This window comes from Triturus cristatus, chromosome 3_2 (genome assembly GCF_964204655.1).
Source record: "Triturus cristatus chromosome 3_2, aTriCri1.1, whole genome shotgun sequence".
Lineage (NCBI taxonomy): Eukaryota > Metazoa > Chordata > Amphibia > Caudata > Salamandridae > Triturus > Triturus cristatus.
Genome location: NC_140584.1, coordinates 160766012 through 160790929, shown reverse-complemented (window position 1 = coordinate 160790929; position 24918 = coordinate 160766012). Strand labels below are relative to the sequence as shown.

General features: G+C 46.1%; 1 protein-coding gene across 1 annotated transcript; it reads left to right on the top strand.

Moving 5' to 3' along the window:
* The first annotated feature begins 545 nt into the window (after positions 1-545).
* ATP5MG (ATP synthase membrane subunit g) lies at positions 546-23774 on the top strand. Its single transcript, XM_085647402.1, has 3 exons — positions 546-718; positions 21481-21641; positions 23565-23774. Exons 1-3 carry the CDS (start codon positions 655-657, stop codon positions 23661-23663), a joined length of 324 nt encoding a protein of 107 aa, XP_085503528.1. The 5' UTR covers positions 546-654; the 3' UTR covers positions 23664-23774.
* The last annotated feature ends 1144 nt before the right edge of the window (positions 23775-24918 follow it).

The following is a 24918-nucleotide window of genomic DNA, read 5'->3' as shown; positions in this document are numbered from 1 at the left end:
TCAAATAAAGAAGACCTCTTTGCTTGTACTCTCCTTTCATCTCTTAATTGAAGAACCTGCAACACATCTGTGTTAGAATACAACAAAAAGCAGGGAAACAAGTGCGAGCAGATCTAGATACATCAATGTACCAGAAATACTAAATGACCTTTCACTCCCCTATTAAAATATTTAGAGAGTTTCCTCCAAAATTTTGTAGGACTGGAGTAAAAATAATATATAAACCTCAGATTATTTTGGGTAACGTTGTACTTTCCGCAAATACTAACACTATAAAGTTTAAATAGCAAATTAGTAGTCCAAGGAACCATAAAACGCCCTGCTCTGAAGTCAGGAGTGATTATTGGCCTCTCTCTCTGGGTCTTGAACCTGATAGGACTGCCACCCCAGACCCGTCAAACTTTGGAAATCCTCACTCGACCTCTCTATGGCATCCGACGCGGCGCACTGTCTCCTAATCTCACTCTCGTTGGTTCTGCGGACACTCTGTCTTCTAATTTCCCTCTCGCTGATGCGTGACGCTTTTTTCTCGCGTTTTCCTCTCTCTAGTTCCGCTAACGCTCTACCCCATCTGCGCCCTTCTCTTTGACCTGTAGACGCTCTCTCCTCTCGTCTCGCCTGTTCCTTCACGGTCACCTCACCTCTCCCGCAGTCATGGCTCAGGCAGCTCAGCGACTCCTCAAGACCGTGACTACTCGTGGACCGCAGCTGGTGGGCGGTAAGAGCTAGAGAAGAAGGGTTCGGGGGAAGGGGGTTGGGTGGAAAGAAGGGAGTGCAGAGCCGGTGACCTATCATCCCCTTCTTTACTCTTTGCAGACATTCATGTGTGTGACCGCTTGATTACTGGGCCACCTCAGGGGGCATCCTATATAGATCGATTATGCGATTACTCATAAATTGGGTAATCATTTTGTGTATAACACTTTAAAATAACAACACTTGCGAAGTCAGTTGTAGGGTGTGGATGTGTGCTTCCGTGCATTGATGTGTACTCTGCAGGGATCGTGTTTTTTCATCTATGGATTGGTCATGTAGGTGTGAGTGCTGGAGAGCAAGTATGATAATTTCCTTGACCTAGACTGCCGGATAGACTCATTTGCTTTGGACAGGGCACGAGTGTCATTGGTTGTCCACAAAATTCTAAGGAGTGTTATTCGTAGGGGTGTGTGAAATTTGGTAAACTTTTTTTTGTATGGTTACGTGAAATCTTACGAAAATTATTGTTAGGTTGTGCATAATGCAAACCTCACATTTAGCGCTATATTTTAGCTCCAAAAGCAAACGTTGTCATTTTTGACATGAGAACGCAATTTGCGGTTAAAAAAATAGCACGAAAAAAGTAAGTGGCGCGGGTAAGACGCTCACGTTTTGGCTGTCTGTATTATTCCATGTGCAAACGTTAAACGTTTTGCACGAACAGACTAATTTAATGGTGTACTTTAGGGAATTTTTCCTAACAAGCGCAACACAAAATTAGCCGGTGTCATTTAATTTCACCCACTCCTTTTTGTGTTATATTTAGGGCTCTCCGTTTTATGGTATATATTTTTGGGACATTTCTGTCTGAATTTATCCATATTTATTTTTTATGTATTTTTTGTTTTGTTTTCTATGTAAATTAAGCTGCAGTGGGTATTTTTCCACATTAATTTCACTAATTAATGTATACTCGCATTTGAATGTCCAAAAGGTTTATGCAGTATACAGTGTAATAGCTTTATCTGAAAAACTTTGTTGTATCTTAATAAGGCAATCCGCAATAAAGTAGAGGTTGAAGAGTAGGTTTATTCTACAAAGAAGGAAGGCAGCACCAAGGACTCTCACTGAGCAGCCCCCCATCGTCAGCCCACAGCAACAACTGACTACCCTGGAGCTTCAAAGAAGCTGTCATTCTGATAACTAAAGATGGCTATGATGCAACATACACCAAGACCATTACAACAGAGGATATAATAGAGAACTAATGAGAACATTGGAATATAACACACTTGCATTTTAGAATAGCAGAAATAACTGTAGATCTGCACTTAATTGGTAAATCTATTGTCTTTATTCATCTTCTCTACCTCTCAGTCTGTACCCCTACTGACCTGTCACTCATGATTGTCAGTAGGAAAAAATAATCCAAAGATGGCCTATTTTCTGTATTTAAAAATGAATACCGACAGTAAAAATAGTTTTTTGTGTGTAATTATCTGTAAAAACGGAAAACTGGGACCCCTAGTTATATTGCAAGGCAGGTTCCTTGACACAGACCAATTGACTGAGACCGCTTAGAGAAGGACATTATTTGTATCTACGTAGTGGGTGGACAGAAAGGAGGTCATTGGTTGGCTCTGTGGTGTAGAGAGTACAATGGTAGTTAGTAATTAAGGTGGCCACCCATCACGTTTTTTGTATGTTTGACCTGCATTTAGGTGATTTGTGCCCTGCCACTGGGTCAGCTCTTGAAGGACGCCAATGGTTCTGCTATTTGTGGCTCACAGCTAGCTGCCCAATGGCACACCTAAAGCAGCCTGACTGGGTTCTATATCTCGCTATTTGAAGCTTATGTGAGTTGTAAAAGAGGTGATGCCAAAGGGAATGATGGACAGAGCGCACGAGTAACTCAAACACTCACCCCCAGTCAACTGATCTGGGTTTAATCAATCAATCAATGACATTTATATAGCGCACTACTCACCCGTAGGGTCTCAAGGCGCTTGGGGGGAGGGGGGGGCGCTACTGCTCGAACAGCCAGGTCTTGAGCTTCTTCCTGAAGGAGAGATGGTCTTGGGTCAAGCGCAGGTCAGTCGGGAGGGAGTTCCAGGTCTTGGCGGCCAGGTAGGAGAAGGACCTTCCTCCTGTAGTCGCTCTTCGGATGCGGGGGACGGCGGCGAGGGCGTGGCTGGCTAATCGGAGGTGGCGTTTGGGAGCGTAGAAGTTGATTCGGTTGTTGAGGTAGCTCGGGCCTTGATCGTGTAGGGCTTTGTGTGCGTGGGTGAGGAGACGGAAGGTGATTCTTTTGTTGACGGGGAGCCAGTGCAGGTTCCTCAGGTGTCCAGAGATGTGGCTGTTTCGTGGGATGTCGAGGATGAGTCTGGCTGAGGCGTTCTGGATCCGCTGGAGTCTCTTCTGGAGCTTGGCGGTGGTTCCGGCGTAGAGGGCGTTGCCGTAGTCCAGTCGGCTGGTGACGAGGGCCTGGGTGACTGTCTTCCTGGTCTCCGTGGGGATCCACCAGAAGATCTTCCGTAGCATGCGCAGGATGTTGAAGCATGACGAGGAGACGGCGTTGACTTGTCTGGTCATGGAGAGGGAGGAGTCCAGGATGAAGCCCAGGTTGCGTGCATGGTCCGTCGGTTTGGGTGCGGTGCCCAGGGCGGGGGGCCACCAGGCGTCGTCCCAGGCGGAGGGCGAGGGGCCCAAGATGAGGACCTCCGTCTTGTCTGAGTTCAGTTTCAGGCGGCTGGTCGTCATCCACTCGGCTACATCTTTCATCCCTTCGTGTAGGTTGGCTCTGGCGGCGGCGGGGTCGTTGGTCAGGGAGAGGATCAGCTGGGTGTCGTCAGCGTAGGAGATGATGTTGAGGTTGTGCTGGCGTGCGATGGCCGCGAGGGGGCTCATGTAGACGTTGAAGAGGGTGGGGCTCAGCGAGGATCCTTGAGGGACGCCGCAGATGACTTCGGTGGCCTCTGACTTGTACGGTGGTAGGTGGACTCTCTGTGTTCTTCCGTCGAGGAAGGAGACGATCCATTCCAGTGCCTTCTCCTGGATTCCGACATTGCTGAGGCGCTGCACTAGGGTGCGGTGGCAGACAGTGTTGAATGCCGCGGAGAGGTCTAGGAGGATGAGGGCCGCTGTTTCTCCGTTGTCCATCAGGTCCCGGATGTCGTCGGTGGCGGCGATGAGGGCGGTCTTGGTGCTGTGGTTGGCTCGGAAGCCAGACTGTGAGGGGTCGAGGGATCCATTCGTCTCGAGGAAGGCGGCAAGCTGTCTGTTGACGGTCTTCTCGATGACTTTTGCAGGAAACGGGAGGAGTGAGATGGGGCGGTAGTTCTTGAGTTCGGTGGGGTCCGCTGTAGGTTTCTTGAGTAGAGCGCTGAGTTCGGCGTGCTTCCAGCTCTCAGGGAAGGTGGAGGTGTTGATAATGTCCCGCAGGTGGGGTGCGATGACAGCGTCGGCCTTGTTGAAGACGTGGTGAGGGCAGGGGTCGGTCGGAGATCCGGAGTGGACGGAGTTCATCATGCGGATGGTGTCTTCGGTGGTGGTCGGAGTCCAGGCGCGGAGGGTGGTGGTGGGCGGCGTTGCTGTGGTCGTGGCGTGCGTCGGTTGAATGCTGAAGCTGTTGTGTATGTCCGCGATCTTGTTGTGGAAGTAGGAGGCGAGGGAGTTGCAGAGGTCTTGCGATGGGGTGATGTCGTTGTTTCCGGCGTTGGGGTTGGAGAGCTCTTTCACGATGTTGAAGAGTTCCTTGCAGTTGTGTGCGTTGTTGTCCAGCCGGTTCTTGAATGCAGTTTTCTTGGCGGTGCGGATCAGTTGGTGTTGCTTCCGGGTGGCAAGCTTGAGAGTGGTCATGTTGTCCGGTGTTGGTTCCTTTCTCCAGGCTTTCTCGAGGGCTCGGCAGTTCGTCTTGGAGCTCTTGAGTTCGTCGGTGAACCATGGGGCCTTCTTGCTGCCGGGTCTGCTGGGCGGGGTCCTCAGTGGGGCGAGTTCGTCCGCGCAGTTGCTGATCCACTTCGTGAGGTTGTCGGCGGCCTGGCTGGGGTTCGCTGAGCTGGCAGGAGGGTGCTGGCTCAGGGAAGCGGCGAGCTGGTCGGCTGTGATCTTGTTCCAGCTTCTTCGGGCAGCCTGTTGCTGGTGGTGGTGGATCGTCGTTCTTTTGAAGGTGAAGTGGACGCAGCTGTGGTCCGTCCAGTGGAGTCCTGTGGCGTGGCTGAAGGTGATGTCTTTGCTGGATGAGAAGATGGCGTCGAGTGTGTGTCCGGCGAGGTGGGTGGGGGTGGACACCAGCTGCTTGAGTCCGAGGTTGTCGAGCAGGGTGGAGGTGTTGCGGTCGTTGTTGTTCTCCAGGTGGAAGTTGAGGTCCCCCAGGAGGATGTAGTCGGCGGAGCGGAGGGCATGCGGGCTGATGAAGTCGGCGATGTCCTCGCTGAATTGTGTGCGTGGTCCCGGGGGTCGGTAGATCAAGGTGCCTCTGAGGGTGGTCTTCGGGTCGGTGTGGATCTGGAAGTGCAGGTGTTCGGCGGTCGTTAAGGTGTCGTGATGCGGATGGTGTTCTTGTGGATGACGGCGATGCCTCCTCCCATCTGGTTGGCGGTGCGGTCCCTCCGGGTGATCTTGTATCCCTCTGGGATGGCGATGGCGATGTCGGGCGCTGAAGAGGCGTTCATCCATGTTTCCGTGAGGAAGGCGACGTCAGGAGCTGTGGTGTCGAGGAGGTTCCAGAGTTCGATGGCATGTCTGTGGACGGAGCGGGTGTTGAGCAGGATGCACTTGAGGTGGTTGCTGCTGGTGTTCGGCTTGGGTGCTGGAGTAGGGCAGGTCCGAATGCAGGCGAGGCAGCTGAAGGGTCCGTGGGTGCGTCGTGGGGTGGCTCGGTGGCAACCTGGGATTCGGCCGGAGTTGAGAGCGATGAGGGTGGCGGCGGTGTACGTCAAGCGGGTGGGCAGGAGTCCTCGAGGGCCAGGCGCGGACGGGCGCAGACGGGCTTACCTTTGGCGCGCCTTCTGCGCACCCGCTGCGCGTGACCGCTGCGCGTTCGCACGGTCGCCATTTATGGCGAAGTGCGAGGGGGGGCGGAGCAGCTGGGAGGCGGGAGCGGGGAGGGTACAGAATGAAGAAAGGGGCGGGGTTTAGCGGCGGTGGCGGGAAGCGGGAGCGGGGAGGGAGGAGACGGGGCGAGCAAGGACAACAGGCAAGCAGGCAAAAAAGGAAAACAATATACAAAAAACAGCAAGTACAATTAGGGACACAGTGGTACAATTAGGGGCACAATTCAGCAGAGACAGTGGCGCAAGGCAGGATAGAGAGCACCGACCACGCTGCTCGAGGCAGGGGGCGTGGTCTCGCGGCAGCAGCCGGAGCACAGAGGCAGGTAGTTGGGGGGCACACGCAGCAGCTGGTGGCCGTGCGGCGCGGGGGGTGTCCTAAACTAGGTCACAATCCATCATCATTCTTTAGCTCACTCCACCCCCACCCCCCAGTTCAGACATGGCCATATGCAAATCAGTCTGACCCCATGCCTCATGGGAACAGTCCAGCCTGAACTGCCAAGCCATGTCTTCCCTGGACGGGAAACAAGCATCCTGGGACCGGTTTCGGGTTCATAACCCTCATCAGCCAGGCTATCTTGAATCCAGAGGCTCTGTGGTGTAGGTAGTACAATGGTAGTTAGTAATTAAGGTGGCCACCCATCACGTTTTTTTGTATGTTTGACCTGTATTTAGGTAATTTGTGCCATGCCACCGGGTCAGCTCTTGAACAACGCCAATGGTTCTGCTATTTATGGCTCACAGCCAGCTGCCCAATGGCACACCTAAAGCAGCCTGACTGGGTTCTATATCTCGCTATTTGAAGCTTATGTGAGTTGTAAAAGAGGTGCCCGTCTGTGGCTCAGCGGGCGGAGCTGCAGCACTGGCGTTGTCCTCCTCAGTGCAGCTTCGTGGACTAGTATCTAAAGGATTTCTAATTGAGAACGTGAAGATCTGCAATTAGCCCTAAATGTATGAATGAAAGGCGTGCTGAGAATATACACTTGGTGTTTGTCTTCATTTAAGTCTTCTCCAGTAGGTTATATCCATAGACTTGAGTATCGCATGATAGGCTATTAGATGGATCCTTGGGCCTGTATGATATAACGAAGGTCGTTAGCGATGACCAAGAACTGGACTTAAAGTAAGGTTTCTTTAATCTGTGGATTGGTTCATTAGAGGCTGCGCGATTAGTTGTGCCCCTGGTTTGGGAGAAAAAAAGGAGAATGTAATTTGAATTCATGGGTGAAGAGAGGGAGTTCTAGGTTGGGTTAATGAACTAAGCTAGAATAAGTGAAGGGCATTGTTTAAATCATTGGACTAGGATGATCTGTAGAATTAAAGCCCAGGACTGATGGGGAACAAGGAACCACTAAGTGTGGTGGTGCAGAGAAAGGTATTTTTGGGGATTATGACTGTGGCAGCAGAAATACATTATTGGCTTTACTCAGAACTAAGTTAGCAATAGGAAGGCCATTATCTGAGACCATGAACTGAGATGGAATATATTTGTGTAGTTAATGGACATGGATGGGTTGGGAGTCCTTAGTCCAGTCCATGGGCTGGGAATGCAGAGAGAAGGTTATTGCTTTGGCTCATATACTCAAGCACTATTGCTTTCGATCATGAACTGGTATGCTTAAGAATAGCATCTCATTGGTAGTAACAACAGATTTATTAAGGGGCGTTTTTGGTTGATGGTGGTAACTTCTGTGGTTAACATTGGTATTGTGCAGGCCACAGAACGCATCCTTTTATAGAATATTACGGAGTTCGAAGAGTAGACAGGGGCTTGAAGCAGGTACAGCTATGTCACAATTTGATTAAAATATCGGTTTTAAGTGTTGTATTATCATCTTGGCAGGATGAACAGGAATTTTTGCGTACACAGGAACCAAGAATGCCTCTATTCTATACACAGCCCAAAATCCATAAAGGACGAACACCACCTGTAGGCAGGCCCATCGTCTCTGGGATTGGTTCACTTTTGGAACCATTATCCCAGTACACTGACTGGTTCCTTTGCCCTTTGGTTACCAAGATTAGGTCCTATATCAAAGAAACTCAAACATCTTCTGAACCTCCTCAATTAAATGGATTTTGACCCTAACACGGAGACCTTGAAAAGCTTAAATGTAGAAGCACTTTACCCGAGCACCCCCCAAGAAGAGAGCCTACGTGTCATTGGGGGACTCTTAAAAATGAAGACTGTCCCTGGCAAGCCCTAATTCGCTGGATTATGACATTCGCTCATATTGCCTTAACGGAGAACTTCTTCCAGTTTGAAGACCAACTATACTTACAACAACATGGGACTTCCATGGGCAGTACATTTTGCCCCGAGCATAGCTTGTCTTTACATGAGCTGGTTTGAAGGAGAGCATATTTGGGTTGACATCAAGAAAAATCAGAATCAGTGAACACAGGAGCACTATACGGTGCTAGAGAAGCTCCACAAAATTGACAGCACACTTCCCGTAGAAACGACATTCTGACGTGGATGTGAAATGGACGATAATAGAAAGAATGGACAATGCCAGGGCTATAACAAAGAACCTACTGACCAAGGAACAATGCTGGGTGTATAAGCTAGAGACACCCAACACGGGATTGAATGACAAAATTCCATGGGGACAACTGAGATGCTAACCATCGTAAGCCCCGGGAGACACATATCTCTATATATGCGATACTGAATAAAAAGACTGTCAGACTGTGTAGGGAATCATTCACCAGCAGTATTTTAACCCCTTCAGTGCCCATGACGAGCTGGACTCGTCATGGGCTGCGGTGGCGCTGTGCCCATGACGAGTCCAGCTCGTCATGAACTCCGCCCGCTAATGGAAGGCGCGGCACTGGGCGGGGAAAGGGGCGGGCATGCAAGGGGTTAACCTGAGCACACAGCTTCTTGAATATACAGGTGGAACTAGTTTAATATAAAAGAACGCACCTATGTAGGGTTCTACCCAACAAGGACTATGTAGGTACATATATCTTGCAATATTCCTATAGGATGTATTTCACTTGATGACCACATTGTTCACATGACATAACTTATCCGCATCCTATAGTTCTTAAAGCCATGGTCTTAGCATTTCGTTAAAAACCAATGTAGCTAAGGAATTGTGAGGCCTTTTGTTGGTGGCTAGATGCCCACATTGCACCCCCATATCAACTATCCTCACTACCATAATACCCAAGGTTATTATAAATACCGCGCATAGTCCGAACCGTTAAACATCACTCAGTTTAAAAAAAAAAAGTTGTCATACAAAATCATTCCTCTTCTTTTGAGTTCCATTCAGAGCCCCTAGACATCTAACTTAATTTCCTATCAAGAAGTGGGTTTCTTTGTAGTTGAGCATTACATAGAACGCTGGTCATGCCGCCCACCGATCACGTGGTGCGGAACAGACCAGCGTTTACCCACCAATGCTGCTACTTAAACACAGGTGCCTCCCAGCACCTTCTCATCGAAAGCCTGGAGACACGGAGGACAGTTTAGGTTAATTGCCAGGGCTGTTCCCTTGACGAAGTAAGTGGTACGACCGTACTCTGCTGGTCTGTTGACAGGGGGTCGCTCGCAAATCTACGAGGTAAGATCTTTTACTGGAACTCCTGCTCCAATATCTGCAGCTTTGCTTTCTTTCCACTAACTTTGCAGACAGTGTGTGACTATGGAAAGCCCCACCTTCGCTCCTGAGGTGCTTGAACACCCAATAAATTTGAGTGAGTATTGCAGCACGCACCCCACCCCGTGCCATTACTATATTGTATGTGTGTTACGCAGAAAATCTATTCTAAAAGTATGTTTCTTAATGCGTTATGGTGTTGGCTTCGTTCTGGGAGTTGTTGACTTCCTTCGCATAAGTCATAATAATTAAATACCGAAATTAGATTTCTGGGGTCGTTAGTATATTGCTCCATAACAGAAGACCCACACAACCAGTGTGGCTGAATGAATGGAGTCATGATAAGAAGTAAATGTTTATCATTACTAAAAAGGAGATACGCAACTGATTTGAATGATTGTCTGCAATAGACACATCTGTTTAAACCTGCATGCAGTGGGATGTGCATGCTTCCTTAATAACTTCAGTTAATATATCTTCAATCTGCCCAAATGTCATGTGAGTTTAACATTACACCTGCCGTGAATTCTTCTATTGCAGGTGATTCACCGCAACGACCACTGACGGGCAAGTTTTAACACTGCCCCTTAAAAAGAGCATGGCGTTATTCTGCCAGCTGTTAATTTGACCGATTTATCAGGGAGGTATTGTTCTGATACCCTTATGAAAGCCCTGCACCTTGTTAGGCCTTAGAGTAGGGCTGAAACATGTTGGTCTACAAAATAGGGCCATAGGACCATAACAGTCCACATTGCCCAAAAGTTAGTATTTTATTGTCCCCATCAGCTCCACTAATAAAGGGATACCTAGGAGAAGGTGAGGGATTTTAATCTCTAGTTAAGCCCCCTAGTCACTCTTCTATTAAGTGCTCTCTGAAATATGGTTGAGCCCACTCTGACCCTTGGGAGTCAGGGTGAACCCGATGATGAAGCATGACACTACTTGAGTGTGTGAGGGTTGTATATAAAAAAGGATTTTTTTTCCGTCCCCGCACAAATAAGGCGGACATAGCGTACCCAGGAGGGATGACCAACCCCTCTACACTGTGTTTGGTGCATTATAGGCAATAACCCCCATGACCTCTGGTGGGATACTTTTTGGTTGTATTGGTCATTTTCACCAACAACCCCATACATTTATATTTTCTTTGGAAACTTTCTTTAATACCCACATAAATTCTATTTGTAAAATGCATTAATGTATCGTGTACTTGCTGAACATTTTAACATAGCAGTTCCTGCTAACATTGAGTACAGTTGGTATTATGATAGGCCCCATATTTGCTTAGTGTTTTTTTTTTTTTGCCCTTGCAACATATGAAGTTAAGTTTGTAGATTGATATAGCGCAGCTTATCACCTCTGAGGGTATTGAGGCTCTGTCTATAGGCATGGGGAGATTAAGTGATTTGCCCAGAATCGCAGGATGTTGCGCTGACGCCAAGACTCTAACCCGGATCCCCAGCTACCGAGCCAGTAACTCTGGCTGCTGCGCCACATCCTCTCCTTTCCACCAAAGTGCATATAAGTGAGACTGTTTCTAATATAAATGTTTCATAGTTTGTGTCTGGACTTAATGCAGCTTTTAGGACCGCAGGAGCCGGCCAACCCTCCTTGTAGCATAGTCAGCTTTGTGTGTTTGCAACAAGTTCTTAGACACCAAGTTCATAGGTGAAAGGTAAGTAAAATTGGAGTACAGAGGACCATTCTCCTCACGTAGCAACACAACTGTCAGAGTGCCTTAAGAGTTCCTCTTAAGGTCTCCGAGAACAGCATATGAGTCAGTCTGTCAGAAAGTATGTTTTGTTTTTTACCCATTCTTCTGATTCACAGTAAACCTGGGCTACCTTGAGACTGACATGCTTCAGCAACCCCTAGGAGAGTAGTAATGTTCTGTCTCTTTTTGATTGTACTAGCCTGAACAGTTAGCTCCTACAGTACTGCACTTGGAGTGATCTGCAAAATACAATGCATATGTCTCTTTCTCATATGTAAACTTAAATTAATAGACAGAAAACTGCTCGGAAACAGTAGTGCCTATAATCAAAGTATTTTGTTCAAACCATAGTTTCTGGTTCTGCGGACATTCGGCATAGCCAGTGAAAGTTGGGGTGCTTGGTAAACAATTCTTGTTTAGCCTTTAGTAACTCGCGATGATTTTCACTGATCAGAAGTAGCTCTCACTACAGAAAAGGATGGAGACCACCTAGTTTAGTGTTTCAAAGCCTGTGGTACTGTCACTTTTTTAATGTTCACACGTTCTGTTCTTTGCCAGCGTAAATAAAGAGACTGTTTCTTGGTCTGCTCACAATTGAGCCCCTAAATCCTTACAGTATCATTAAAGGTGTTTTTATTGTGTGCCCGAAGGCCTATGTCTTGTTCTAGACACATGACTCTATATAGTTCAAATGGCCTTCATATCCGCTGATTTAAAGGAAATTCCTGCAGTCTAAATAGGAAATAATAGAAAATCAGAATTTTGATTATGTTCCTGAAAGCATAATACATTTCACATATTAAAATGTCCTTAAATATGCCATGTCATTACCCGCAGTCCACATCAGTTAGGAATTTGGTGGACTGTTATTTTACTAAGAAACAAGCAGGCTTTGAGTTGACAAGACATTGGGGGCTGCACACATGTATACACTGTACATGTTTCGCACCCAGCTAGAGGAAAGCCTGCCCACTCTTTGCCCTCTATGCAGGAAAACCCCTGATCTAGTTTGTCACAGTTAGAGCGTTGCTTATGGAACAGCAGCCTGGTCTAGTGGTCATGTCAGCAAGTGAAGTTAGTGTTTCACAAAAGGTTTGCATACACATGGGCAGAATTCTACTTCCGCCTTAAATTTGGTGGAGTTGGACTTGTCGGGATGCTTTCTTGTCTCTAGAATTATACGGTGCTTGTGAACCTGATTTACGTAGTTTCATATTTATCTTAAGACAACTATGGAGGGGAATGGTTTTGAAAGCTTGTTGCTCACCATTGATTCACTTTGTCAATCTTTTGCACTTTTTATTCGATAGAATAGCCTCTTTGCCGTCCTTTTGATTGCTGACTATTTTTCTTATATGCTCACATTTAGTAAATGTTTTTTTTTCGTTAAGCACTGAATGAGAGTGTATGTATTTTCCACCTCTCTCCCACATGTTTGCCTGCATACTCCATATTGCTCTCTCCTCCACCATAACATGCACTCCTTCTTCCTCCCTTCTCTGCCTTCCTGGTTTTTATTCCATTTTATCAATGCACTTTCATCCTACTCCTCATTGCTTCCCCTACAGTGCTCCACCTTGTGTATACATGGCTTGCTGTTCTTTAAATGTTTATTTTTTATGGATGGCTGGCAACAAATGAGACCTTGCAGAAACACGTTAAAGTGCAATTTAAAATAGATTTTTTTTTTATTTTCAGAGCCTAGAGGCATCTATCACCTTGGATTGGTAAAAATATAGAATAAAATGCACCTGCATCATTTAGTGTGCCTACTGAATAAGGCAGGTGCATGCCAGAAGTGTTACATTGTTTTTTGGGTGTTTTTTTTGTGCTGATGCTGTACTGCATCTGCAAATCCAATGAGTCACAAAAGTAAGACTTGCTGGCTTTGCCAGTGCTTGTTGATGACCTGGGATTTTTCAGCCTTTGTCACAGAGAAAGAAAGGCAAAAAAGGGACAAGTTAGTGAGCTTAAAGTTAATTGAAAGTTGCTGGAGGGAAAGGGGTTTGAGTTGGGATCCTGGGTTGGTATTCTTGCAATGCAGAACCTACATCATTCAGTAACCTCAGCAGTTGTGAGAAGTTGTCCTGGCATATGCTGGTCACTAGTTAAAGTGGCCACCTTGCACCAGTCCAATTCAACTATTATGGTAGATAGGGTTAAGACAACCTTTTAAAGAAAGCTATCTTAGTGATGCTGTGGAGAGCAGCCTTCAGGCTAAGTCTCTGAGGAATGTAAAGCAGCTTGTTTTACCTTATAATCTCTTGAATTACTAAATGAAAGGACACCACACAGGTGTGTGTGTGTGTGTGTATATATATATATGTGTGTGTGTGTGTGTATAAATATATATATATTTCTAGACATGCTCTACTAATCTCTTTATGAGATTAGAAGTCAGGAACATATGCACAAATCAATGTTTCACAACAAATTAAGCACTAATATGGCTGGGTCCCTAGGGATATATACCACACCATATACTAAAAAAGAGGTATAAGAAGAACGACTTGAGAAGGGAGAAGGCCTGAGGTCTTCAAAAGCCCTGTGGCCTCACTAATCCACCCAAGGCAGGTAAGTAAAGGACCCACGGGAGATGCTTGCAGTGTGAGAACACTGCCGCGGATCCCAATAGACTTCAATGGAGCAAGTCGCGGTTGGAATTTTAAAGTTTTTGGGTACTTCGGGAGAGTCTACAAGCAAGTCACTTACAGGGTAAGTAGTTCTAGAGCCAACACACAGGAGCACCGGAGTGCTTGAGTTACCTCACCCAGAGAAGCTGGGTGCATAGGTGTCTCTGGTGTCAGGTCGCAGCGTCGTTTTCAATGTGAGCCAAAGAAGACTTGCTGCTTATGAAGACAGGAGAAGTGTCCGGTGGAATCCAAGGATGGGTTCTGAAGAAAGAAGACCTGAAAGCAGAGGAGACAGTTTTCAAAGTCACTTGCCAGTGACCCGGGCCCAGGAAGATGGATGCCCACAGATGTCGGGTGATTTCAGGTGATCACGGGTGTCTTGACTCTTCAGCCACGAGGTCCAGGAGGCGTAGACGACGACCAGGAGCTGGATTCGGCGTGTCCCACGATGTCTGCAGCTTACTGATGTGTCGGCAACCAGATTGAAGCCAACAAGCCTTGGCAACAGCAAGTCTCGTGGAATGTGAAGAAAGTCAGCGGTGCAGACCAGCAAGGTCTGAGGGACTCACCCAGCAAAGGTAAGTCGGGGCAGGCCTGGAGCAACCAGGGGAGCCCTTTGGTTCAATAGAAAAGTCTTCAGGGGACTCACAAGCCAGCTGGCAAGGGATCTTGAAGATACCTTGGGAGGATTCACTTCACAGGAGCACACGGTTACTCGGGACGAGGTAGGCCTCTGATCTTCGGTGGAAATCCTGCTGGAGGCTTGGACCACACGTGGTCCAATGCACAAGTTCGTAGAACGTCATGAAGGGATTGCACTCAAATAGTGCACGGTACCTGGGTATTGCTGTTCCTCATTACTCGTGGGGTCCACTCTCCTCAGCTCTGCTGGGGACTTACGATGGCCGTCGAAGTCAGGAAATCCACTTCTGGGGCTGCAGGGACTTCGGACTCTAGCGGGAAAGTTTGCATCAACGGTCGCAAAGTTTTGGTGCCTGCCAAGCAGGGGAGTCAGTCCTTGACTCCAAGGGAGATTTTTCAGTCTCACAAAGGTAGTGGAACGTCGAAGGTCCAGGATTCTTCTTGTAGAGCGTCGTCCAGGAATATCTAGTTTGCAATGGCAAGGGTTCCCTAACTTCTACTAAAGGAAAGGGAGGGACTAGCTCTATGGCCACTCCTCTGGGAGGGTCAGGGGAGTGGGTGGGTGCACCCACTTCCCTTTGTCCAGTTTTAAGCCAGAGCAGGGGCAGGTAGCCCCTGAACCAGTTTGAGCTGGCATATGCACAAAGGAGCCTACTGCTCCCCCAGTGCAGGACTTCAAAGCACTCTAGGAGTGCACCCACCCAGCCCCAATCCACTAAATCCTGTCTGGAAGGTGGTGACACCTCCCTGTGACAGGATGCCTATTGTTGGGCCTCCTCCACTGTGAGTTTCGGTCAGCAGCAGGAGGGCAGCCCAGTGTCTGTGCTGGTGGCATCCATTTTGTGATGCCAGGGCTCTTTCAGGATTTTACCGTGTTTCCACAGTAGCTACATGTGTACCCCCTCTAGAAGGGTGGGATCATATTCCCACACCAGTTACTGGTGTGGGGGTATGATTCCAACGAGTTTGACACCAAACACGACATGTTTTGATGCAGTCTTCCCAGAGTTAGCATTTACCGCGAGGTTATAATGCACTTAAGAGTATATGGTTTAACCGCATCCACAAACAGCTACAGAGAATAGACTTTGAGGGCTGCAGAGGGCCCCTGCTCAGGCAGAGGCACCCCGTCACATGTAAACCAAGCACCTTGCCCTCAGGATTGATAGGGCCTACCTTAGGGGTGACTGATAGTCTTATGTGTTTGTAAGGTGCGATATAGGGAACCTATATCTCAGTGAGGAGTGCTAACACCACCTCACCCAGGCTGCAGTAGCAGGCCTGTGGTGTCAGATTTAGTCTGCTTCCGAGGGGTGGCATAATGCATGCTTCAGCCCCTGGTTGGCCTGTCAAGTACCTATGCCATTGGTACCCAAGGTACCATATACTAGGGGCTCATAAGGTACCACAGTATCCAATCACTAGTGCATCTAATATGCACTCCAAGTTGTTTAGAGAGAACAGAGACACTGGGGCCCTGATTAGCAGGGACCCAGCCAGACTATAGCCAGAAACCAGTGTTAACATCAGAAAAAAAGTGGGGGCAACATAAGTGCAGATCCTACTCTCCTACAGCAGTGTACCCCTAAGGGGAAAAAATCAGACTTGCGGACTTGAAAGAAAGTAAAACTTTAATGCTAATGGCACACTTGATTATCTGTGCTGGATTTTGTCAGCTTCAGAAATACGTATAAAGCTCTGATAGTACTAATCCACTGTGCGTAGCTGAGCCTGAAAAAAAGAAACCACAGGGTTAATGCACTGATATTAGGTAATGCTGCTGCATTTTCCACACAGTTATAAATGTCATTTGCCCCTTAATCTATCATCTGCTGCATAGTCTGCAGATTTTAACAAAAATTGTTTATTGCTCAGTCTGATCAACATTTTTTATAAAATATGTTGACATGTTTCCGCTTAGTGGAATGCCCTTTGCAAAGGTTGACTGGTCATTTTTCAGTTGTTTATTAATGTATGTGGTTGTTAAACTGGCACTGAGGTGGAATGTTTGCCCAGCCTGATATCTTATGTAAAAATGACAAAATAATGAAGCAATACTATAATGTGCCACAGTACGCTGTATTCTTTAACTTTTTCTTGCCTCATAATTTAGTTGACCCTGCTGCATAATTTTGTCCTCCCTTGCCGCATAATTCCAATGGACTGGACATGCATGGTGGAGATTCAGTGGCAAATGTGACTGTTAGATGAGGAACTTGGTTTGGCATATTATTTGTGGCTAGGTTAGTGGTCCATGGACTGCAGTCAAGAGGCTTGCAATGTATCCAATCCAGACCCTGGGAACGTGTACATGTCAGCTATCTCAGTAAGTAGCGGACCTCTTTTTGGAAGGTTTTGTGTCTCATGAGTGTCCTTTTGCTGAGATCTCTCTGGGCTCCTCCTTTCTTCAAGAGACACAACTGATTGCAATGTTTATTAGCTATGGAGAGTAGATGAATGCTGTTGTTCTATCCGCCAATTGAGTTGCAGGTGTTTAGTTAGGGTCACCTCAGCGCTTGTTTTTTTAACTACACAGTTTCTCTAATTTCTAGGTGGAAAAATAATTTTTGTGCTATTAATCAGAATAGATTTGCAATAGTAAAGAGGCCAAAAATGCACAAGATTCCACAAACCCTGTTCAGGAACCCAAGTCTGTTTTTGTAATTTCAATTCCAAGGCAAGGTTTGGTTGTCACAGTCAACATGGCTCTTAATTGCGGTACAACAGTTTTGGATTAATCAAGTTACAGTCCGGTTCCTGGCTTTTATTTTAAATGTAACACAATAGTCTGGTATTTGCTACACTGTCGCTATATGAGCCTTTACTAATTGTGAAAATGTTACCCTTGGGCCCCACGTCATGTGACCTAGCAGTAGTGTTGTAGGCTTATTTAGTTTTCCTAGACATGGGTTTTCCACATTAAAATGCCTTTGTTTATATTCCACCAGGATGGCAGGCAGATATTTTTATCAACACTGAAATGAAGAGATTCTGAGTGTGAATCTGCTGTAATTTATACCTCTGAGTTACAGTTGAATGCACAGCTCTGTATTATGCAGTTAAATATTCTGTTTGCTTACAAACTAAAAGCCTAGCTAACTTTTCATAAAAATCTTTACCCAAGACATAACCTGTTACATGTGAAGAGCAAGAACATTGGAATGTACCATTGTCATGCATCTTTTTGTATGGTCCTGCACATTTGTCTCGCCTCTCTAAATCTAATCGTCGAGGCTTTACTTCACCCGTTACTCTTTTTTTGCAAACTTTGATGCATGTTCTCTTAATCCAATTTTGCCCAGGTCTGGCTTCTCCATGTGCTTGCAGAACTGGTTCAATAGTCAATTAAACTATACTTGTAGGTCTGCCACTAGGCAAGTGCAGTCGATATAGAAGATACATTTCTGAAACTATCTGGTGCCGCTAAGGTTGGCATTCCATATGTCTCAAAGTTGCCAGCAAATTTGTAACTGCAGTGTTATGGGAATACAGTTGTAGGACTCTGTCATGTGAGTCTGACCGATTTTACACATTAACTTCTGTTACAAGTGAAGTGTGTAGAATAAATTATATGCATAAAATGTATTGCAAACTTGCTGAATGGCTTAAGCAAAACTGCATACTCATGGTTGAGGTCCCTTCATATCCATGTACAACTGGATCTGCAGTAAAGAATGCATCATAGTGGTTATCTCGCAAAGTAACTCTGCTTATGTCTATAGGCTCCTGAAAGTTATTATTTTTTTTTTTAACTCACCGTTCCATGAGCACCGTCATGCCTGTTTTAATGGTCAATCCTATGATTATTTATGTAAGTAAGCTGATGTTTAGTTAGGTGCTTCTACCCTGAAAACAATCTTCTTTGTTCTGTGTACAGACCCTCTTTTGGTAATTGAAAAAGAAGTTACTTACCTTTTTGGATATGCATTATCTGATAGAGACTCTGCCTAGCCTCAGATTGTCTTAGAATATTCCCCAGGTGTCTGCTTGGATCTGGAAATTTTCGATCAGTACCTCTAAGCGCCAGTATGTGGCGTCTTGCAGCTTCATGTCGGCACCAAAAGTGACATGCGTGGTGCCTGTATATGCGCTACCCCAGCACGCTGACGTCAGTTTCTTTTCATGATTCCACGCCAAAAGCACAAAGCCATGAAGAATGCTGACATACTGGTGTGCAATGCTAAGGCCTTAGGAAAAGTGACCCTTTACTGAATAAATTTGCAGGAAGGATGGACGGGCTGATGAAGAATCTGCCACTAGATAGTCTCTACCAGATAAGGTATCACCGAAGGTAAGTATTTGTTCATCCAGTGGAGAGTTCCTTACCTTAGAATAGATAAGCAATACCTAACTGGAGGTGGGTGTGTGAAATGAAATGGATCAGATTAAAAAGCCCTGCCTGTCCGAATGAGCAATGTGCAGATCACAACAGGCCTAACCATCCAGTCAGCAATGCTTTGTGATTGTGAGAAAAGACACCCAAATCGCTGCCTGAAAGATGTCCAGGACAGGGACAATACAAGCTAACGCAGTGGTCACAGCCATGGCTGTGGTAGATAAGCATGCAAACGGGTTTTGGCCAGTGTGTAGCAGATTTTCATGCAGAGCACTATCCATCATCAGATGGTCTGTTTCTGCACAGCCTTCTCTTTATTGGACCCAACATGTCCCTACAAAGAGTTGATCATCCACCTGGTTCTGCACAGCCTTCTCTTTATTGGACCCAACATGTCCCTACAAAGAGTTCATCATCCACCTGGATATCTTGTGTGCGAACCCGGGAAGAATGACTGCGTTCTTTTTAGGATCTAGACAGTGGAGTCCACCCTCTTGTTTAGAAGGGTGAGGTGAAGCAAAGGAGGCAGGCAACGTGATGTTTTGACGTACATGAAAAGGTCACAGCCTTCTGGAGAAAGAAATCGCGGGTCCTGCGAACCAGCTTGTTTGGGTAAAAGTCGGGGTACAGAGGGTGCACAGAAAGTTCCTTCTGTTCAGTGACTCTCTTGGCTGATATGGCCACTAGAAAAGTAGTCTTGATGATAAGCAGGCAAAGTGGCAGTTGTGCAGAGGCTCAAAAAGCGCTCACATTAGAAAAGTTGAAGACCAAGTTAATATCCCATTGGGCATGATGAATAGCCTGGGAGGAAACTTGTGCTGGAGTCCTTTGAGGAGCCAAGGACTAGAGGTCCATACAACTGGTCACAAACTACTGGCCGCAATTTGCAAACCCCAGCTGATGTTATAGACTTCCAGTGAGACAGGCAATGGTGAATTTACCCTCCACTGGGTGCTTGTGCTGGTATAAGGGCAAACTGAAGGGGTTTGGAGGTTGTGGCTGCCGAGGGGTGGTGGACTGAGCTGTCCTGGCTGGTGGTCCCACTTAATCTGTGGGAACCATGTTCACAGCTACTTAAAGCCTGTGAATCCTGGTGGCTGGGCAGGAAAGGACAAGGTTGGTTACTCCTTACTGTAGCCAAGGAATGGAGGAAAGGCGTACTGGGATTGACCTGGGGCAATGTTTAGGCCAAAGGGCTTTGTTGTAGCTATGCTATCCTTTAAAGCGCTCCAGCGCTGAGTCTGGCTCCTCACCAAAGAGGCGAGAGCAATCAAAGGGCATATCCATGAGTGAAGCTGTGACATCCTCCGATAAAGCCAGTGATTCGGAGTCAAGCGTGGCATCTTTGTACCAACAGCAATGAAATTGCTCTGCTCAGCAAGTCAGTCGTGTTAAGTTCACATCGCATGTCAGCAAAAGCCAAAGTATTTGGCTCGAGCCTCCTCGAAGACCAAATACAGCACTTTTGCAACTGAATCCAAGTGTCTTGGTATCGGCTCAAAAAGCATATAGTGTTCACTTCCACAGTGCTAGGCTGGTGGAAGAGAAAATACTCTTCTCAAAAGTATCCAGCATTTTGGATACCGTATCTGCTGGAGTGGTAGGGAACATGCCCTTATTTTGTTCCGGAGGGGAGGGCTTGGACCACCAAACTGTCAGGGGTGGGGTGTTTGGTGAGGAGACTGGGATCTACAGGAGCAAGGCGATGAAGTTGGGCAGCTTGTGCACAGAAGCCCCTGTGCCATGCCTGGACCAGGGCCCAAGGAGGACATCTGTAAGGGCTTCCTTCCTTGAATAGGAGTAAAGGGTCAGAAGGGGTGACTTCTGGCTGGAGCATCTGTCAAGATGTTTATCTTGACTACTTCTGTGTGCAACTAAAGGTCCAAGACCTCGGCTGCCCTCATTGCCACCATTGTGAATGAGACACCCTCCTCTGTAATCATAGGGGGAGATACCAGGCCAGTGTCTCTTGAAGTGTATAAAGCACAGGTATCCGCCAATTCCTTGCACCAGTTGTCATCAATGGGATGATGGTAACAATAAGGGTCCTCTGACCCCTCCCAATCATTACCTTGTCCAGGCCTGTCAAAGGAAACAGGCACAGACTCTGACTTGGAAGGCGTGGTACAGGTAGGCCTCAGACAATGGCCATCTGGCTCCGTGTCAGGGCCTGGTATGCTGAGGCCTGCGCCGCCCACTACAGCGGGCACTGAGGGAGCGCACAGTTTCACAGGCAGCGCTGCGCCAGTTCCGGCTCTAAGGGCGACATAGGTGCCTCGCACGTCACTTTGGGTGCAGACGATGCAGATGTGAGCCCAATGACGCCACCTACTGATACGCAGGGGTGCTGCTAGAAAATTTCCAGTTTCAGCCTGACACCTGTGGAATATTCTAAAGTAAGGAATCTGTGGCTAGAAGTCTCTAGCAGATGAGATTTTACAATGATAGCCCATTGTGGTAAAAAAAGGGAAACTAGAAATGAAATCCATGGTTTTTCTGTGATCCTCTTCTATTCCTCTTATACACTAGTCTATCACTTGCGCTTTTTGCTTTGCTGTCCAACAGGTGTTCCTTGTGAAGTCATTGATACTTATTGTTGTTCATGATTGCCAGTAGATAGTGGGCTTAGACCCTGCCTCAAGTACACTGTGCTCCAAGTGGCCATTCGGAATGCTGCTTATCTGCGGTCTGACAGGGTACTTTGGACACAAAAATGCCTGAAATTGTTTATTTGAGCCCCACACCGTTATCCCAAGTTATGTGCTCTTGTTAAGATTCATGTTTTCTCTTCTAGCTGCTGTTACTTACTCCAAACCCAGATTGGCCACCTTCTGGTACTATGCGAAAGTGGAGCTGACTCCACCTTCTCCAGCGGAGATTCCCAAAGCTATTGACGGCATGAAGGCGATGGTGAAGTCCTTCCAGTCGGGCAAGCTTTCGCAGCTCACAGTCAAGGTAACCGGAGCTTGGTGGCTTTGAAAATCAGACTTGCTGTCCCCAGTGAATCCTACCCCGTAATCAATGTCTGGGAAAAGAAAGGGCCTACTGAGTCCATTGTTGCACTCCCCTTTTTAAGGGCGACCTTCAAATTACTAAACTCCAGCCACCACTCCTTTGCACTAGCCTAGTTCTCGAAAAATCTCAAAATACACTTTTTTTTCTTCTTTTTTTTTTTAATCCAGTCTTCTTGAATCTCTTCTTGGTGACTGATTAACTGAGTACAAAATAGCCTACCTTTTAAAACCAATGAGTCCTTCCAACAGCCTTCACCCAGGAAGGAGTTAGAAGTAGCTTGAGATCCATGTCCCTTTTCTATTGCTAGAGATTGTACTTATGGCTGGAAAAGGATAAATAAGAACAATCTGTCCCTCTGCCTTCTCTGTGGCCGAATCCACCCTGACCAACTTCTCCCACATGGCTTCAGTTGAAACCCTAACTAACTTATTTTGGATATTATTGTCGGTAGTCTGCAAAGGTGTACAGGGAGCGGATGCTTAGTTCGTTCACCATCTCTCATACCCATGGATGTTTTAATACCACCCCCTGAACAGCTTTGATTGTTATGTTGATGCCTGAGCAAGTGATGGATATGATGGATAAAATAATTATTGCAGAGATCAGTCTGTAATATGGAGGCCCCCTGTTCAAATCTTGAGTGTTGGGTTTGTGATGGCCTCAAAATAAATGGTATGCATTACTGTAACCTCTTACCCCACCCATTCCCCACAGAGCATATTTTTATTTGCAGGAGTTTGAAAACTCGTCTTTCATGTGTGGTTTGTAGTTCCTTCTACAGGCTGCTTCTGCTCAATTGTATTATTCCATTAATTTAAGGTGTTATTTTGCACAATATATACTGTGTTGAAATGGTTGAGAAGCTAATAAACTGGGTGTAAGGCTAATGGAATCCAGTGATTTTAAAAGTGTAATTGATATTTAGTTTGAATTGGGTTTCCCTTGGGCCTCACAAGTGCCTCCCTGATGGTAGTCACTTTTTGAAGCAACATTGTGATGTAGAAAATGTCAAGATATATTGTATACAATGCTGTGCTGTAATTGTTGCTTTACTCAACTGACTTGTATTCAACTATAGAGGGGAGAAGGGTTTGGAGATTACAGGTCATGTGCCCTGAAGGCAGTGCTAATGTATTCTAGGAATTGGTATGTAGGGAAATGGGGCGGGACAGCATCTTCTCACAGATGGGCTGGGAGTCTGAAGACCGCCTGAATTGACAGTTTGCAAATTGTACAAGAAGTTAATCTATTTACCAAGAATAGTAGAAAACTTAGTGAGTATTTTGGGAAGATGCAGAGGTTATTGAGAATAGTTGGCAGATATGGGTTCACAATGAATTTGGCAGAGCTTATAATGTAGGCTGCAAGAATAACCTGCATTTGAAGGGGGCTGTTGTCTCTTCTGCATTTTGTTATTTACTCTTCTAGTAGTTGTAGTTCCGCTACTTCCCCTCCTACATGCTAGAAGGAATGTTTACATGAAAATTCTATAATTTTCACTCCCTCTTTTGTATGTAAAGTTTTAAATTTTCAAGTCTTTGTGTATAAGAGACTAACCAGCAGTGAGGTAGAGCCCAGGTGCCAAAAGAGCATGTCATGCAAGGTCTGGCTACCTGAGTCACAAACTGTGTACTTACTATATTCGTTCTACCTTTATTGAAAGAAGAAATATATGCAATGCATAAACACACGATTTAGGAGAAGCAGCATGGACTCCAACATCACCCCCCCCCCCCACCTCCCCGAGCTCCCTTAAACCAGGGTTTGCAGGATAGATGATGCACATTAGTCGCAAACCCTTCTACCTTTGAGTCCAAGTTTGTGTATTCTTTATTTTCTAATCATTGGCGGTTTCTCTTGCAGGAGGCCCTGAGGAATGGATTGGTTGCTACAGAGGTCCTGATGTGGTTTTACATTGGTGAAATCATTGGCAAAGGAAGTCTGATTGGGTACAATGTCTGAGGAAATCCTCACCCCAGTGTCTCTCTTCGTTTGGATTACTTTTGAGATATATTTTATAGAGATCTGTGATCTCCGCATCCATAACACAATAAAAACATTATTTAAACTCTGCCTGGAAGGTCCCTGGTTTTTGTAGAGTACAAATGGCGGGTGGTGCAAGATTGGATGCATGAGAATATCAAAGCATGTATTTCTCAATGTGGAGCACCCTGCTCTCTAGTTAGCTGATTGTACTATTTGTTTTCAAGGGCCACCAACGTGAAAGACGCAAGGTTCAGTTTGAGGACAAAAAAAAGGAGCTTTATTTTAAGTCAGAGTTCTACCCAAGTTAAGATTACAACGCCTCCCCTTCCCATATCTACCCTATCAACACATTTGACATCCACTGATGGGGTTAATATGAAAAAAGGATGGTAAGAATTCCATTGTGGAGAAACCAAAGGGGAGGGAAAACTGGGAATAGAATAACATTGGCTAAGATAAATTTAGAAATCATATGCAGAACTATGAAACAAAAGCATATAACGATGCAACGAATAAATGACGAAATTCAACAGAAGAATCAATGGGCAAATATTTTGACCTCATGGGAGTTCTCATTTTCTCCCAGTCCACTCCCAAACTCACTTTCTTTCACCGACCCATCTCCATCGCGCACTTACTTTTGACTCTGGGTTCCCCACTTCTGCACTCAGTCTGTCATTGGCATCACTCCTCCTCACCCATCCCCCTCGCCTTCCAAATCCGTACTTACAACCTCAGTTACCAAAAATGTGAAACAGCACCAGCCTCCTCCTCCTGTTCGGTTTTATCCATACTCTAAGTCCACATAATTTTCTCTCGCTGCCACCTCTTCGTGCGGGGCTTTGAACTTGGGTTGAAAAAGGCGATTGAGTAAAGGTGAGAACTCAGCAAAAAGGTCTAGTACATCTGTCATTGCCGTGTACTGTTCCTTCTCCATCTTCCCACAGACAAGTATACCATCTTGGAAGAACAAGACTTGTTGTTACTCACTAAATATGTGATTCATCACCCTTTGAAATGCATTAGACACTGAAGTGAGGCCAAGCAGTAGGTGTGTAGTGAAACGTTTCATCACTGGCTTTCAACATAGCAGTTGTGATTCCTGGTGTGGTTAAATCTGGTGATAAGCACTTCTCAATCCAACTGAGTACTCCAGCAACCTTGAACATGACCACCCTTATTCCCAAATAATATGTTGAAACAAATCTAACCCTTTCATATGTCTTTTGCA

Coding starts and splice junctions, on each gene's coding strand:
- ATP5MG (XM_085647402.1), top strand. CDS start 655: ATGGCTCAGGCAGCTCAGCGACTCCTCAAGACCGTGACTACTCGTGGA. Junction 719..21,480: donor TGGACCGCAGCTGGTGGGCG/GTAAGAGCTAGA, acceptor TTTCTCTTCTAG/CTGCTGTTACTTACTCCAAA. Junction 21,642..23,564: donor TTTCGCAGCTCACAGTCAAG/GTAACCGGAGCT, acceptor TTTCTCTTGCAG/GAGGCCCTGAGGAATGGATT.